Source organism: Amia ocellicauda, chromosome 3 (assembly GCF_036373705.1).
Source record: "Amia ocellicauda isolate fAmiCal2 chromosome 3, fAmiCal2.hap1, whole genome shotgun sequence".
Lineage (NCBI taxonomy): Eukaryota > Metazoa > Chordata > Actinopteri > Amiiformes > Amiidae > Amia > Amia ocellicauda.
The window spans coordinates 35,439,377-35,456,416 of NC_089852.1; the positions used below are offsets into that span (position 1 = coordinate 35,439,377).

General features: G+C 44.1%; 2 protein-coding genes across 4 annotated transcripts in view; one reads left to right on the forward strand and one right to left on the reverse strand.

Annotated features, from left to right (window-relative positions):
• Nucleotides 1–10,860, forward strand: part of inppl1a (inositol polyphosphate phosphatase-like 1a) — a 39,812-nt gene extending 28,952 nt beyond the window's left edge. For all 3 annotated transcript variants that reach the window (XM_066699214.1, XM_066699212.1, XM_066699213.1), the window contains exons 13-28: nt 265–382; nt 480–576; nt 743–881; nt 1,210–1,309; nt 1,509–1,597; nt 2,003–2,084; nt 2,390–2,479; nt 2,615–2,728; nt 3,107–3,195; nt 3,665–3,752; nt 4,243–4,398; nt 5,016–5,097; nt 5,563–5,700; nt 5,860–6,628; nt 7,033–7,169; nt 7,534–10,860. In XM_066699214.1, the coding sequence (XP_066555311.1) occupies nt 265–382; nt 480–576; nt 743–881; nt 1,210–1,309; nt 1,509–1,597; nt 2,003–2,084; nt 2,390–2,479; nt 2,615–2,728; nt 3,107–3,195; nt 3,665–3,752; nt 4,243–4,398; nt 5,016–5,097; nt 5,563–5,700; nt 5,860–6,628; nt 7,033–7,169; nt 7,534–7,633 (2,388 nt within the window). In that variant the 3' untranslated portion in view covers nt 7,634–10,860. The remainder of the gene's footprint in view (nt 1–264; nt 383–479; nt 577–742; nt 882–1,209; nt 1,310–1,508; nt 1,598–2,002; nt 2,085–2,389; nt 2,480–2,614; nt 2,729–3,106; nt 3,196–3,664; nt 3,753–4,242; nt 4,399–5,015; nt 5,098–5,562; nt 5,701–5,859; nt 6,629–7,032; nt 7,170–7,533) is intronic.
• Nucleotides 10,861–11,296: 436 nt separating this feature from the next.
• phox2a (paired like homeobox 2A) lies at nt 11,297–16,814 on the reverse strand. Its single transcript, XM_066699223.1, has 3 exons — nt 16,341–16,814; nt 14,253–14,440; nt 11,297–13,858 (listed from the first exon to the last, which is right to left on the reverse strand). The coding sequence occupies exons 1-3, from the start codon at nt 16,561–16,563 to the stop codon at nt 13,376–13,378; spliced, it is 894 nt and encodes a 297-aa protein (XP_066555320.1). The 5' UTR covers nt 16,564–16,814; the 3' UTR covers nt 11,297–13,375.
• Nucleotides 16,815–17,040: the final 226 nt, after the last annotated feature.

Consider the following 17,040-nt stretch of genomic DNA (forward strand, 5'->3'; position numbering starts at 1 on the left):
AATCTTTCTATGGTTTTATATAAAATTCTATCTAAACTCATTATTTATTTTCACCAAGACACCCATACCTAGCCGGATAATCTCATTCCTGTTGACTTTCCAATGTTTTGGCTGAAATTGCCTTATGCGTTTGATTGCAGCACCATGTAAAAAATCATTAAATCGGATTGAAATTCGTGGCAATATGGATGTCCACACAAGCTTGAGTTTTCTTTCTGAACTTTCCCCCCCATATTAAATTGGCACTTTTTTATTTTTTTACAGATTGCTGTCCAGACTCTGTGGAACATAAAGATTGCAGTTCTAGTAAAACCAGAGCACGAGAACCGCATAAGCCATGTGGGCATGTCTAGTGTCAAGACTGGGATTGCCAACACGCTCGGTAAGACCAGATCTCATCTAAGACCATTCTGTAGGTGTGACCAAAACAAATTAACAAATTAAAAATTAGAATGACATTGTCTTGGTTCTCTCTGCAGGCAACAAAGGTGCTGTCGGTGTCTCCTTCATGTTTAATGGAACATCCTTTGGGTTTGTAAACTGCCACCTGACCTCGGGCAACGAGAAGATTGCAAGGTGACTTTGCCATTTTCCCCACCCATCATTTATGCGTTGTGTTTTTTATTTGTTTTTCTTCAGCATAACTGGCAGTTTGAGAGAGGGTGTGAGTGCCTAGAGAGGATGTAAGTTTTGTAGCAGTATGTAATTGCATTTGTCTAAATTATATGGCTTCTCTTCCCAGACGGAACCAGAATTACCTTGACATTCTCCGCCTCCTGTCTCTGGGAGACAAACAGCTCAGCTCCTTCGATATCTCACTGCGATTCACTCACCTCTTCTGGTTTGGGGACCTCAACTACAGGCTGGATATGGACATACAGGTGCTTGAGATCAGTAGAAAAACAGTGTTATCATAGTGGAGTGTGAGAGCACAAACGTTTTCCTTTTGGAATTTTGAGCTTAACTGTGTTTAAAAGTATACCTGCCAACAACTCATTGTACAGTACATACAGGCGTACCATTGCCAACTGGAAAGCCAGCTGATACTTGCGGTGTACTTCAACTTTACATTTTCTCTTATGGCAACGGGATTTCGTTTTTCCTTTGGCACTTATCAAAAGTCAAAGACTTGTAAATGCTGGCACAGGTGTGTGCTGATGGAGGGTGTCCTGTCATGCTGCTTAACAAGTTGTTTTTCTGCCCTTGTAGGAAATCTTGAACTATATCAACAGGAAGGAGTTTGACCCTCTGCTGAAGGTGGACCAGCTGAACCTGGAGAGAGAGAAAAACAAAGTGTTCCTGCGATTTGGTGAGGGCCCCATATATCATTTTTTTTAGTAGCAGCTCCAGTGCTTAACCATATAAGTCTGGTTGCTCAGTACAGATACTGGCCTTTACTCTAAAAGCATGACTGCCTGAGAGGTCTGCACGTGTTGGAGTAACATTGTGCAGCCTGGGTTTTGGTGGAACATAGCGAGACTAAAAAGCCCTGCTGTCTGTGCTTTCAGCCGAGGAGGAGATCTCATACCCTCCCACCTATCGCTACGAGAGAGGCTCCCGAGACACCTACGTGTGGCAGAAACAGAAAGCAACTGGGGTAGGTTAACAAAAACCTGGTATGGTCTTTGTGTACTTAAACTATATTATTGAAGCAGTTGTTAATTTACGCTAGGACAATAATATTTTCAGGACAATGTAAGGAGTGTATTAGTTTGAAAGTACCTGCAAAACCTAGAAAACCATGTCTGCAGTGGAGATCTCCGATTTTCCTGCTTGTTGCCCGTTGATTCCCTTTCATGTTGGCAGTCTGATCACAGATGATGGTGAATGTTTTTCTGGTACACATTACTGTAAGACCTAACAAACTGCAGCAGAACTGACTCAATTCTCAGTCAGCAGGCCCCACTCTAGTGCTCGGCTTTTCACAGGATGTGGCTTTGAGGGTTTAGCCTGGATGCTTGAGAAAAGTCTTAGGTACAAGTGTTGGTTTTATGACTTTTAGATGAGGACAAATGTTCCTTCCTGGTGTGACCGGATTCTGTGGAAGTCCTACCCAGAGACCCATATTGTTTGCAACTCTTACGGTGCGTGTATCTCGAGTTTTATTCTTGTGAAATCGCATTTCTTAAATATGTTAATGTGAAACTAATAATGCCAAAAAACACCTCCTTGAGGACTTTCTCTGCTAATTATTTCTGTAACTGAATCTACTTCTGAATATATGCCAGCTTCTGTGACTGGAACGACTAATCTTTTTTTTTTTTTTTAAACAATAATTTAATCTACACCCTATACATAATGCATGCTTAGATGCTGTGTGTGAGATTGTAAAGAGAGATGTTAACTTCTCTTTTTTTTTAACTGAGCACTGTTCCCTTTGGCTACCCAGGCTGCACAGATGACATTGTCACAAGTGACCACTCTCCCGTATTTGCTACCTTTGAGGTGGGGGTGACATCCCAGTTTGTTTCCAAGAAAGGTTGGTGCACTCGTACACACAGGATAATAAAGCATGCATGATTAACTTGCAACTTGCAACTTAAGGGTTTGTGAGTAAACTGGCATACTTGTCACTAATAATGTTTTTTTGTTTGTTTATCACTGTCAATGGCAGGGCTGCCCAAGTCCTCTGAGCAGGCCTACATCGAGTTTGAGAGCATCGAAGCCATCGTCAAGACAGCCAGTCGCACCAAGTTCTTCATCGAGTTCTACTCCACCTGCCTGGAGGGTACGTCCTTTAATGAGATATGAGCCTAATTAGATTGCATTAATTGAATTATCTTCTGTGGTTGCTAGATTGGGATGTGAAGGTGGGAGGGGGCTCTAGGGGGTTGTCTCATGTTTGCTTGTTTTGGTTTTGTCCTTCAGTTTCACCTAGCTCAGTGGTTTTCAAACTGGTCCTGGAGTACCCCCTGCCCTGCTGGTTTTTGTTCCAACTGAGGTCTTAATTGATTAATTGAATCAGTAATTGACCTAACAAAGCAAAATACCATTCAATTAAGTAATTAAGACCTAGGTTGGAACAAAAACCAGCAGGGCAGGGGGTACTCCAGGACCGGTTTGAAAACCCCTGCCCTAGCTTATAACCTCTGCCGTTCCCCTGCAGAGTTTAAGAAGAGCTACGAGAATGACAGTCAGAACAGCGACAATGTGAACTTCCTGAGAGTGGGTTGGTCATCAAAGCAACTGACAACGGTGAGAAAAGAGAGCATAGGGCACTGTTTTCACTGGGTTGAGTGTTTCTATACTGCCATTTTATTTGTCTGGTGCTAAATTGATAACACTGAGTCAAAGCCGTTTGCTATTTGCTGAAAATAGTTTTCTGTCCTCTACTGGAAATAATCGCTGGAATCCAAAACCCATACTTTGTAAAACTGCAAACGCTTTGGCTGTGGAGCATCTTCGTCAGTCTCATTCCCCCGCTGTTTCTAAGCCTTGATATTAAAATGAGGTTCTGCAGACTAATCATGTTTTCATGTGGCAGAAGTAAAACTGTGTTCTAGGTTGTTGTTTATTTCCTCTCTCATGAAAACCAGATATGCACTTGATGCAGCAGTCTATGTTTGGGTTTCCTTTCCCTTTTTTGTGATTTGTGGGGCTTCGGTTCCTCTGCACTTCCTCATTTGTTGTCTAATCTGCGGTGTGTGGCCGTTTGTCCCTCCAGCTGAAGCCGATCCTCTCCGAGATCGAATATCTCCAGGACCAACACCTGCTGTTCACGGTCAAGTCACTCGACGGCTATGAATCCTATGGTAAAGTGGTTTTCCTATCATGTCTGTATGCATGTATGCACTCAGGAAGCATTGGATATTTCAAGATCTTAAGCAATGAAATGGAAAGAGGGCCCACTGGCACGCGCACACACATGCGCGCACACACGCATACACACACACACTAGTACAATCCAAACAGAGATCAATTCAAGCTGGTAGTCTTAAATACATGGTTTGATTACAGATATTATCACATTGCTACTTGTAGTGTGTGTACATTGACATTACATGCTTGGACCTGTGCAATGTAGTACTACTTTTCCAACAGCAGAGGGCAAACGGGGCCTGTTGTTTCCTGGACATTTTTGCAGAGTAGATGATGGATCTTACAACATACAAACATGAGAGGTTATCCCTGACCATCGTGCTAATTTGGTGACTAGTACCTTTGCCATCCCAGAATCCCATTCCCATTCACCGTGCTGTGAGGCTGTCCTGTGGTGTGTCAACTGGCGGCCATGTTTTGCAGGGGAGTGCGTGATCGCGCTGAAGTCCATGATTGGCAGCACCGCCCAGCAGTTCCACACCTACCTCTCGCACCGGGGTGAGGAGACGGGCAATATCCGCGGCTCCATGAGGGTGCGCGTGCCATCGGAGAGGGTGGGCACTCGGGAGAGGCTCTACGGTAAGGACTGCTTACAGTGTTGTACCTGGGCTAGGAGATTCTGGTTTTACTGGATGTTAAGGGGCTTGAATTTTAAGTAACTGATAGTGTACTTACTTAACTTTTAGTTTTGGTCCCTAAGTATCACTATTTTACAGGTTGAATAGCATTTCCAAATAGTTATCGAGCTGAAATTTAATAGATATTTTGATCGTTGAAGCCAGCAATTAATTTGCTGCTTAATTAAGAGCTTAGAATCCGAATGTGTCATTTTAAGGCCCATATGGGCTTTCAGATCTTTAAGTTACCACAGTTTACAATTTTAGATTATCATTTTTTTTCTTGTCAAAACCATCGCTAAGTACAGTTATAGTTGAAAGTCTGATGTAATATTTGCAGTCAAATAATGGAACTAAAGTGATGTGTTGTCATGGTTTATTGCAAGGTTTTTCTTTGTTTTATAGCTTTTGTCAATTTCAGTTTTGGATTCTTCCCAGTGATATTCTGGAATCCGGAAATTATCTTAATTACTGTACTTGTCATTTTGTAAATCATGTCTGTTTAATCATGGCAGCTAATTCATTTATAAAAGTGCAGTCTGACCCCTGGCTGACTGTATTACTGTGCTTCATTTCCAGAATGGATCAGCGTGGATAAAGATGAAACTGGATTGAAGGGAAAACAGTCTATCAGCTCCAGGCCGGGCCATGATTACGTCAAGTAGGCAGCCTTGTACCTTCACCTGGCTGAGCTTCACCTTCTCTAGTCATTAATTCTGTTGAAATTGCTAATCCTGTACACCTTCATCTGTGTACAGTCACTCATTAGTCGTGTGTGTTTGGTATAAAGAAACATTGTATTACACTCAAGTTTAAGTCACGCGCAGCCTTAGCAAGACAACTCTTACATAATAAAATAAATCCAGAGTAACAGTAAGTCTGTTTCTTATCTCAAGTAAAGAACCCTAGGAAATGGCTGTGTATGTTTGGGATCCAACCTGATTTCTGTGAACTGTATTCAGCTTGTTGTGCATCTTCCTTCCAATGCAGAGAAGGCCTGTTTTTACACCAGTCCACTGTTTTCAGTCACTACTGTGTCTTAAGGTATAAACTGCCCCTCCAGGCTGGGACACAGTGGTGATACAGCCCCGACTTATGGTGTCTTTATGTTCCTCTCTGGTTATAGACCATCCGTGCGCAAACACCAGCAGAGTGAGCCACTGGGCAAGGTGTGTGAGGAGAGCGAGAGGAACCCCTCACACACCGCAGGGCGTCCCGGCTTCCCCCTGCCCTCCACCCCCAAAGAGGAGAGCACGCAGCCAAGGTGCGGAGATGCTATCTTGAATCCATCTTGCACTTGGGTGTTTTGTTTTTGTAATCATCTTGAGTCTGACTGTCCTGCAAAACCAACCACTTGTGGTTTTTGGAACTAGATGCAGTCAAATTCACGATTTCCGTATTAATTGACCTCTTTGAATTTCAGGGCCAAGCAGGACTCTGAAGGGGACCCGTCCAACAGCAGGAACAGCTACAACAACCCGGCCTACTACATCCTGGAAGGCGTGCCAAACCAATCGGCTGCTCTGTCCTCGGACATACAACCTGGGTCAGCCCTTCCGCCCATAGCCTCCAAAGGAGCCACCTCAAGCAAAAGCAAACCCCCCAGCGGTGGGACGGCCCAGCAGCGCAGGCAGACATCTGGACGCCCCCCACGCCCCGTGAGTGAGGAACTGTCCTCGGAGGAAGATGGGAACCCGGGAATGCTGGGTGGGACCCTGAACCGCCCCCCGCCAGACTTCCCTCCCCCGCCCCTCCCGAAAGGAGCTGTGGAGATGACGGAGAACCCTTTCTACGCCTCCAGCAAAGACGTCAAGTCGAGGAGCCTCTACCCAGACTTGGCGGACATCAAGATCCCCGCCAACACTAAGGCTTTACACTCCCCGGGGTTTCTGCCTCCGGCCTCTGGTGGGGGAGGCGGGGCTTTCTGCCTGGACCCCCCTCCCACTGCCCAGGGTGCCCCATTCCGGAGAGGCGGGGGCGGTTCTGGCTTGGATGACCAGTCCTGCTCCGTCCTCCAGATGGCCAAGACTCTGAGTGAGGTGGAGTACCAGCCCGGTCGGGACAGGAACGCCCACGTCCCACACAAGGGCATGGGGCCCCCTTCTCTGAGGGGCATGGGGCTCCCCGAGTCCTGCCGCACCTTCCCACCCCGCTCCATCCAGGAGAGCATTGCAGAGGACCTGCCTGAGGAGGTAAGACTTCCTGTCCGAATCTGTGTACCCTGATTGACTAAAGTTTGCCCGTAATGTTTAACTGCCCTAAACATACCAACACACTACTTTCTTCTGTGTTCTGTCTGACAACATGACAAACTGCTTGCCCTTGTGGCTTTGTGCTCTTGAATGATTTCATATATCAGCAACTGAAGCTAGATGTGATTGAGGCAGGCTACACTCTGTGAGACTCGTGGTCTACTGACTCTCTGCACATGTCAAAACTTCCTGTTGTCCTTAAGTCTTAATCTTTCAGTTGGGGAAGGTGTGAAATGTACAAGATCTATTTCTGGCACTCTGTGTTCTAGTGTGTTAACCTCAGTTCAAATCTGTTCAAATCTCTCTCTCTCTCTCTCTCTGTCTCTCTCTCTCTCTGGGATCAGGGCTGCTGGCAGGGGGGCAGCAGTAGCTCCAGTCTGTCAGTGGAGTCCAGTGTGGGCGAGTGGCTGCAGAGACTAGGTCTGGAGCGCTACGAGGAGGGGCTACTGCACAACGGCTGGGACGACCTAGAGTTCCTTAGGTGAGAAGCTGCATGAAACCTGCCTCCCTGGCACTCCCTCGGCCCATGCACGTTCAATCTCCTGAGACTGGGATCAGAGAGTGGGAGATGGTCAGATGGAAAGCATGTGACCTGGACAAACCACAAAACATTCACAGTAGAAATGCAAAGAACTTCGACCATCACCAGTAAAAGGAATCGCTTTTTGCAGTCCAGATGTTTGTTCACCTCTGCTTGTATAGATTTGTGTGTACAGAAGTATTATTTAATATATATTATTGATCGTTTTTGTGTTTTCACTCAAATCTGATGACGGGATGCTGTTTTTCAAACCTCCATGTGGCTCCTCCCTTATCCGTTGTCATCCAATCGTCTCTTTCCGCAGTGACATCACAGAGGAGGACCTGGAGGAGGCGGGCGTTCTGGACCCCGCCCACAAGCAGATCCTGCTGGAGAGTCTGAAGCAGCAGCAGCAGCAGAAATAGCTCCATTAGTGCCGTCCCTCTCGCAGGAATTGCACTGTATTTTTGAGATGAACATTTTAGTACCAGAAAGATTTTTTTAAATTTCCTTTCAATGTTATTATTAATACACCTTTAAGCAACATTAATCCCTCACCACTACATGTCCCCCCAGCCATATTTTTATTTGGCCTTCATTTTTGTGACTTTTGATTGATGCCTTTGAAGGAGCTGCAGAATGGGTGTCCATCCCAGAGACACTGCCGCTGCATCGCTGTGCTCATTCTGGAGGCAGGGAGGTTGTGATTTCTGTATTGTAAGTGTTGTTTTAAAGGGAAAGGGTTAAACCAAATGTGTGGTGCAGTGTGTGAGGCAGACTGTGCTGCGTGCATCCCTGTCCAGCGCTGGTCTGGGGATGGGCTTTGTGTGTTTGTTGGAGATCTGAGGACTGAATCTCACACAGCCACTGCCTGTCCTGACTCAGTGTGCAGACTAAGTGGTTCCCCACATTTCTCCTCTTCCATAGATGTCCAATGTAGTTTTCCCTGGGAGCCCCATATCAGACTCACCGTCTCACTGCAGACCTGGCTAGAGCTGCGAGGATTGAAGCCAGACCCAGTGTAGACCGCAGAATACTTCTCCAGCTCTCCTGGACTTACTGATCTGATGCATTTCGGATATTTCCTATTAAGTTAGTATTTATTCAGAGTTTAGTGTTATGTCATTTAAAACATTTCAAAGTAAGTGTTTCTTTTTCTTCAGGAGATGCACTGAAGTCCTTTACGGAGACCCTGATTTCCTACAGCACTGTGTGCTTTATTGGCCCTCCTAGTTCTGCTACTGTATGTATTCTGCACAGAGTGAGGAGGGCTAATATCTCAGATCATGATACGAAGTGTTGGAGTCCTGTCAGAGGAGAGGCTTGTTGTCGGGAACATCCTGCGAGTTCTGGACGTTTCCTCCAGGGGGGATGAAAACTGACCTGAGGAAAATCCTGCTTGACCTCCAAAACACTATAATTTATTTGATGTATGCATTTAGGAAAGGGGGCATCTTGGGCTGCTAATGATGTCTTTTAGGAAAGGAAGGTTTTTATGCAGTTTTTCTCTTCAGAAATATTCTGTGTGGTCTGGATAATTCATAACCCACCCACTCTTTTTGTTCCTCCTCTCTTCAGGAGGTAGTAACTGCTCTTGAATGACCTTAAGAAACCCAAACTAGGTTTGAACCAGGAAGCCTAAAACCTATAGAATGATTTCCAAACAAACTACTAGTAACCCAACGCAAAAAGCTGGATTCCTGATGGGGAATCCGAGAAGTCATGGGGAAGCGGGGGTCATTAAACGGCAAGCTGCTTGAAGGGGCAGACAGGTTAAGCTCCAGTGTGCGCACCCTATTCATCCATCTTCTGATGCAAAAACTAGGACTTGCCTGAATGGCAACAAAGGGTGAACATGTGCAAATCTGGAAAAGATCCAGGCATCCGCTGGCCTTTTTTTAAATGTATCATTGCAAAAGTCTCTGAGGCTTCCTGTATGCTGGTCCAATAATCCGTCCAATTGCCGCTAGCCATTTGTCCCCGTGCTTACGCCTGGTCAGCATGTTCTCTAGAGGCTGAATTTGAAGAGGGGTACATATAATCTCTGTGCCAATATGCCTCCATAATATCAGGAGGCAAATCAGGTTCTCAATCTGTCTCTTGTAACCTCGGCTCATTTTATTTCACACTGCCGAAAGTGAACTTGCTAAAACCCCTTTGTTTCACTTCTCTTAACTTCCAAACCCTTGAGCATCCACCCATTCAGGAGTAGCACAGCAACCCAGTTAATGAAAGCAAAACCGTGTGTATTTTCCTGAGGATGTGTGTGAAATGCATTTATAGAAGGGCATTTTCTTAAACAACTATATTTAATGTAGTTGGGTATATTTTCTGTTCTGTTTTTTTTTTTTTTTTTTTTAAGGTGATGCATGTACATTTACCATGAACGGTTATAAATGGATAATTAAACAATTTAACATGAAGCTTTGCATTCCTTTTACATTCTAATTCATGACCGATGTATTACTGATTCATGCAAACCTTGGACTCTCTGAATCCTCCCGATATTATGCATTGAGCAGCGTTGTAGAGAAGGAGCGCAGTAAGGTACAGGAGCGAGGACCTGGAAGTGGTCCTCCACCCGTCACCCCTCCCTTCGTCTCACTGCAGGAGATTCTCAGTTGATCACCTGATCTTGAGATCATTTGATGCATCGCATGTTAAAAAGGCTGTACGTTGAGTATCCAGGACTGAAGTACCTGTTTTCCATGTGTAGTGATGTCGGTGTAGCAGTCTAAAGATGAAAGATTATGCTGTTCTACAGTGCGAGACTGGAAGGCTGTCCTAACTGTGTACACTGACTTCAAGACACTCCTTTACAGCCATCTGATGTGGAGCAGTGCACCCAACTGAAGGTCTCCTGTGTCTATAGTGCGAAAAGCTCTTGACACCACCGATACCTCACACTAAATAATTATTTTACTAAACAAGCAAGCCGTTTTGTGCAAACCAAGTCCAACGGCTGCGTGTTTTTTGCGTGTGATTCAATTCTGTTTGTTTCCCTTCTGCTGGCACAATGTCCTCGTTCTTTGGAGGTTATACGTTTGTTCATGAGATTATTGCACTCAATTAGTTTATTCTCTGTACATTGTCTGTTCATTTGTTAAAATAATTCAGAAGCCTAAAAGTTGAGATAATGGCCTCCAGTTCGTGTTTAAAAATGGAATCTGCACTTCACAATCAGACGATTCTTCAATCTTTACTGCTGGTGCCAGCGTCCATTTGGTAGCTTTGGTGGAAATGCTAATGGAAACACAAGTGCCTGACATTTGTTAGACTGAGTCTTTTACGTTTTGTATGTTGCCAAATATAATATAGTAACTGGAAAAAATGTTGTGAGCGTCATACAGCAGGTTACTTCTAGATGTTGCATAAAAAAACGAACATAACCTCTTAGTTTTTGTTTTTTTTTAGTTTTTTTTTTCTGATGCTTATTAAATAAATGAAAAATATGTTGTAATTTGTCCTAATTTAAGGTTTTAACTTTTTCAAATGCATCACCAGTGTCTCTTTTGGCTTTGTTGAAAATGTGCCAGCAATGTGTTTGTTAACTACAGAGATATTCTCTTCAACAAATATTTCAGGTCCACTGTAAAAAGACTCCTGTTTTTTGTTTAGTTTTTTTTCAACAAATAAAAACTAATTTTCAACACTTGACTGTTGAGTATCATTTGTGGATTGTTGTAAGAAAATGCTCTGCTAATGCGAGAGCTTGCTTCCTGCGCACTTGTACCCTGATTAGGCTGATCTTGCCACCATTTCACTGTGTTCCCAGTAGAAGGATATTAGGAAATTGGCCCAGATGAGCTGCTGGGATACCTAATGTATAGAATTAATCTTTTAACTCCTAAACATGCCCAACATAGTGGGGCCCTGTTCATTTGATAGTAGCCTATTAATGTGAATAGAGTGAAATGTTTTGAGGTGTTGTGGATTGGTTTAACGTCTGAAAGCCCCGTGTCAGCTGTTTCTGCTGGCAACATATTTCTAATTTCAACGGAAATCATTGTGGTGCTTCTATAGTGCAGCTTCCACCCCCGATCCCTGGGAGTGCTGGCATTGAGGTATTTCACAGACAAACAAGAAAATGAAAGGGAAGAGAGTTTAATATTTTATGATAATGTAACATTTATCACACATTAGAAAAAAAATATACAGTGTTTAAGCAAGTCAGTTTGTGATTTAAGTTGGTTCCAAATTATTAGCAGCTGTACAGTTTTTAAAGTCTTCCATCTTTGCTAATCCACTCCACACAAATGTAGACCCTGCCACAGCCAGGAGCCCCTTGAAATCAGTGCAAACTCACATCAGTCCTTCGAGGGGAATCGGGGAGGACAGCAGTCGTGCTATCATACCATCCCGAGTCTCTTCACTCGGCTGTGAGTCCATCTTGTGGCTCTTGACTTTACAGCTAAGAATGGGGAGTTAATATTGCCCTATTTTTTACAGTCCATTTGTCAGCACTTCGTTTAAGTTTTTCCTTTAACTTCATTACCCTGTTCAGATTATTTTGATTTGGCTGGCGTGCTTCTTAATCTTCGTTCTTCTCTACCAATTTCCCAATCGAGAAGAAACATTGTAACCACAATGGCTTCACAAATCACAATGCATGGGCACCTGATGTGGGCCAGAACTGGAAGCTTGCAATAAGTGCTAAGTGCCACTTTTCCCCTTGACTTGACTTTTGTTGAGACACCCCTAGAGAATTCTGACAATGATGTAAAAGGAAATGAAATGCACTACGATGGTGCACAACCTTCTTTTCCGTCTTCAGCATAAGACAAAAGATCCTTAAAACAGTAGTCATACAAAAGTGGTTAAGACTTTTTTGTGGGTTCAATGTAACACTATTAGAGCTGTAATTCCATACTTTTCTCTAAGACTTAAACACAAAACATTCTGTGGACAGGATATAGAAAGGGTTACATAAATTTAAGTTTTGCTCCTAAAAGGACTGAATGGTAGAAGCAGGATAAAAGCCCTGCTGTCGTCTTCTATCACTACGAGCTCAAAGGAGTTGTCTTTGGAATGTCAGAATCGCTGCAACGTAAAACCTCACTACCTAATATTTATATTATATTTACAAATATTTTTTAAGTTACAATATTTTATAGCTATATTAAAAAAAAAAAAAAAAAAAAAAAACGTTGTGACCATAACGTAAGGTCACACATTATGGTTCTGGTTCAATAAATTATTTTTTTTAATCATGTTTTATGTTTTTGGTCACATATAATTTATTAAATTAAAACTAAAAACATACAGGGAGGATAACCAGAAATCCTTATCACGTGGCAGTTCTATAAAAAAGACTTTGAGTGTGCTGCTTCTCAAAGGAACTGGAAAACGGCAGATATTTTCCGAATGAACTCGACTGATGTGCCAGTGCAGTGCAGAAGAGACCTGGAATGATCTCTGCTGCTGCTTCTTTTTCACCTTCGTCTCCCTCGTCTGTCAGATATTCTTTTGGATTATTGCTTCACAAAATCTGGTAGTTGGATCACTTTACAAAGCAAAGAACTCCCCTGCCAGAATGTGGGGGCAAATAAAGGGCCCAGGGACCCAAAAGAGCCAATGTACAATTTCTTCTGAATTACAAGTGCAGAAGGGCAGTGGGCTCTTGTTATAAATGGACAGAGGTTGATACATGTTAACATTTTCCAATTAATATATTATAACACGACAATTTACATAATCGGACTTGTTTTTGTAACGGTGCATTACACTAAAGGGGTGTTGTGCTTGTTAGTTTACTGTGGATTTTTTAAATGTGTTGGTCTGTGTCAATTTAGAGTCACCGGAAAGGAATGAATAGTAGTTGGTCTTTGATAATGATCCGTGCCGTCCCTCTCGGTAGAAACAGAGTATGTGGTGAAATCTACTGAATTACCTGGAGTCTGAATCAGCCTTTCCTAGACAACTGCGGCCTATTTCTGAGACGACAAAAGGGTCCAGTTTTAGAACTGTCCATGCCTTTCCTCAACCTGTATCCTAAGGTACTAACACTTTTGTGGCTTAAAGAATTGATGGGATGGGGTAGAAGTAACCCCTGTTTGTTTGACATTCGTAAGCCCTCCACCCTCCACCCCACACCTCAACCTGCAACTGTCCAATCGTCCATCTGAAATAAATAAAATGAGTCCAGCTCAACAGCTGCCTGCAGAGTTCTAGAACAGGTTTGTCTTGAGGGCGTTGGGCTTTCGATGGAAGGTGGACAGGACGCCAGCGAACGGGCCTGCCATGCTGTCCGCCGGCTGCCAGGCCTTCAGGAGGTCAGAGCCTTGGACCCCAGTGGGGTTCACCCCGCCGTTGCTGGCAGAGCCGATGTTAGGCCAGCCTGGGGATTTGAGGCCCTGGGGGACGGCCGACGAGGTGTTCACAAAGCCAGCCACCCCTGTGGACACAGACACCGGGCTGGGGCTCAGGCTGCTCCCAGGGCTGCCCATGTTTCCTGAGCTGGGAAGGGAGGCCGTGCTGTCCGGAGTCGGGCTGCAGGTGGACTCCTTGGATTCGTCATCTTCGGACGAGGACCTGGGCTCGCCCTTCTTGGCGGCTGCGTTTCCGTTCCCGCCGGCGCTGCCGTTGCCTCCTTTGGAGTTGGCGGCTCGCTCCTGCTTGCGGAACTTGGCGCGTCTGTTCTGGAACCAAACCTGCCGAAACAACAGAGTAAATGAGCCTTAATCAATACAGTGTTGCACTGAGCAGGCGTTTTCTGTCAGCGGTCCCGGCATTGTTCTCCTTTACACTACACCATGAACTGCTTGCTACTAGCCTTTCCACAAGTACTGTTTCTTTCTCATATTAAAGGCAGCAATTGGGATTATGTTCAAAAATAAAACTCCCATAATTCAGGGCCCATATACCTTGGTCCTGAATTTTAAAGACATATATATATTCCCTATTAAACTTGAAAGATACGAGTTCAATACACCAAATTATACTATTTAAGTGAGGAACATAAAACACATACATAGATGTAGCTGTCTGCTCATGTATTCTGTGCAGTGGTGTATGTGAGTGTATGTAAGGCCGCTGGGGACTCACCTGCACTCGGGCTTCAGTCAGGTCTATCTTGAGCGCCAGCTCCTCCCGGGTGTAGATGTCCGGGTAGTGCGTCTCGGCGAACACCCGCTCCAGCTCCTTCAGCTGGGAACTGGTGAAAGTGGTGCGGATGCGCCGCTGCTTGCGCTTCTCGTTGAGCCCAGACGGGTCGGAGAAGAATTTGTAGGGAACTGCGAAGAAACGGGACTCGTCAGCGGCGGCGGCGGCTGCGCAAACGGCTGCTGTGCTGACGCAAGTGGCCGAGCAAGAGCTGCCCGGAGCCGCACATGCGCACACAAAACCCGGTGTCCGCAGGCCGGGCCGCTGCAGGTCGGATGTGTGCGGCTGTGGGAGCGATGTGTCCCCAGAGGGTGACTTCTCTTTCAGTCTAAATAAAACCAGTTTATTCACTCGTTTATTTTAAATGACATCCATGACCTTTATATGCTCTTAAAATGTGTTGCAGGCAAAAATTAAAAGGACGTTGAACCATACGTGGGTTATTTATACGAAAGGTCATAATAAAATGTTGTCAATACAAACCAAATGCGTTCATTTAGAGGGAAATGCTTAGAGTTTATTATTATTTATATAGATATGTATTGCATATTAAAAACATTATTCGTTGGTCGCACTGGCTGCTTTTGTAACGTTTGTCATAATATTGTCAGCCTCCCATGCAGCCTCTTACTAAGAATATCTGGCTTCAGTGAATTGTGTCCTTCATTATCCCTGCCAGCTGCGATTGGGAGTTTCAGTCAGTGCTTAGGAGGCTGGTTTTCATCGCGCTTTTGCTGTACAGTAACACTGAACACATTTACATGACGAACAAAACACAAAACATACGAACAGAGCTACACACTGAAACACACAGTGCGTCCCGGCCGCCGGGGTCAGTGCGCCTCTGCGCTAAAGTCGCGCAAGCGGTGCGGAGTAATGCGTGTCATTATTATCTGACGACAGAGGCTTGGACGAACTAGAAAAATACATGTGCTGCCTTTAAAGCACGATGCAGTAAATAGGAGTTTTTGATTTTTGTGTTTTTACCGGCGAGGAGAGGTATAGACTATTCATTTTCGATACGGGTAACTGGGGTTATTTATTTGAACTGTAAGGTCTGACATTAGTTATACAATTGACATCAAAATGCATCTGTATAGCCTGCAAACTACTTGTTCCGATGCTGTTAACTGAACCCAAGCTTTCAAGTTTAACTTGGATTAGTCAAGTGGAAAACTGATGGTAATTGAACACGTTGGCATATAGTACTAGGTCAATATAATATTCGTTTTGTAACATTATTAACCTTAAGCACACAGGAATTCAATATATTTCAGATAATGCTTTTGAAACAAGCAGTACTGGAATTTTACTGGGATGTATTTTAGTGGACTGCTCTGCAGTTCCGCATTGCGTCTTTACGGAGGAAAGCATATTATTATTATTATTATTATTATTATTATTATTATTATTCGTTCCGTTATCAGTGAGTAGAATTATACAAAAAAGTAATTCATTTATAAATAAACAGAAAAGATAAAACAAATCCCTGTAGTTTCCAGAATGATAATTCACAATTTTGGTTAAACCTCATGTATTGTCTCGATTTGTTTCTCATTAATGAAGTTATTGTGTAACACATTTTGCGTGTTTTAAAATCAGTTACATATCTTTATTATACATAACTGAATCAATCGAATAAATACAAAATGCATGTGTCTAAGTGCAATGAGTGTCATATTTTTCAAAGATAACGGCACAACTATTAAATGACAAATTTCAACGGCACACGCTAGTTTGAAATAGCGGACAGAGGGTGAGTGATAGCACGCAAATATTCCCGGTGCCCATTCTGCAACTCTTTAAAACGCGCATGCGAGTCTATACATTCACCCGTTTGAGTTCAGTTTATTTAGCGTGTGTCTTTGTGTTTGTAGAATCCGTCTTAAAATGTTACAGCCACGATTTATTCACAATATATGCAACAATAGTATAATCACATGCATACATTGCTCAAAGTTTAAACAAACACCAGTAGTTAGTTAATGAATGAATTGGTTCATTTGAAACATTCAGCCGGAATAGCCTCACCTGTGGAGTAGGGCGCGGGCTGGTGGTCCCGCAGAGCCCCTAGCGTGCAACTGGCCGTGCCCAGGGGGGGGCAGCCGGGGTTGGCACCGAAACTGCTCCGGATGGGGTTGTACTGGAAAGTGTTGGCTTGGCTGCACGAATTGAAGTCCGCATAGGCCGACGCTTCCATGGCTGCCATGCAGGAGTCGTAGGTGTTCAGGTAAGAGTAATCCATTTTGTACATGAGAGGCAGTGGAAGTGGGGCAGAAACGGGAGCGAGCAGGGATCGGACGGGTTTCACACGGGACAGAGAGGAATAGTCCAACTTTTCTCAATTGCCCACCTCTAGAATTGGTCTTCAGTGCCCTCCAGATGTTTCATTCTCTCCGACTAGAATAGACATGCAGCTCTGGTCCCCCTCTCCCCGATGCACCCGCTGTCTTGGCTTCCCTGTCCCGGACTGTCTCTCCTCTATCCCGAGTCTCCTGACAGCACTGCTCCGTCTGCGCAGCCGGTGGGTTTATAATAAACCTGGCAGTGCTGGAGACAATGGCGAGGCGGGGGTCTCTTTACATGACAATATCTGCCTAGTCTATTGGGGGCATTGCTGGTGGACAGCTCCCTCCCACTTCTCATGCATTCCTAATTCCCCATTAACCCTTTCCTGCATGCTTGCTGTATAGGCAGTCATTATTATTATTATTATTATTATTATTATTAT

Excerpts from the sequence above, each read along its gene's own strand:
- phox2a (XM_066699223.1), bottom strand. The coding sequence starts at position 16,563 with ATGTACAAAATGGATTACTCTTACCTGAACACCTACGACTCCTGCATG. Across the intron at positions 14,441-16,340 it reads GCCCGCGCCCTACTCCACAG|TTCCCTACAAATTCTTCTCC; the intron begins GTGAGGCTATTC and ends GTTTCTTCGCAG. Across the intron at positions 13,859-14,252 it reads TGACTGAAGCCCGAGTGCAG|GTTTGGTTCCAGAACAGACG; the intron begins GTGAGTCCCCAG and ends TTGTTTCGGCAG.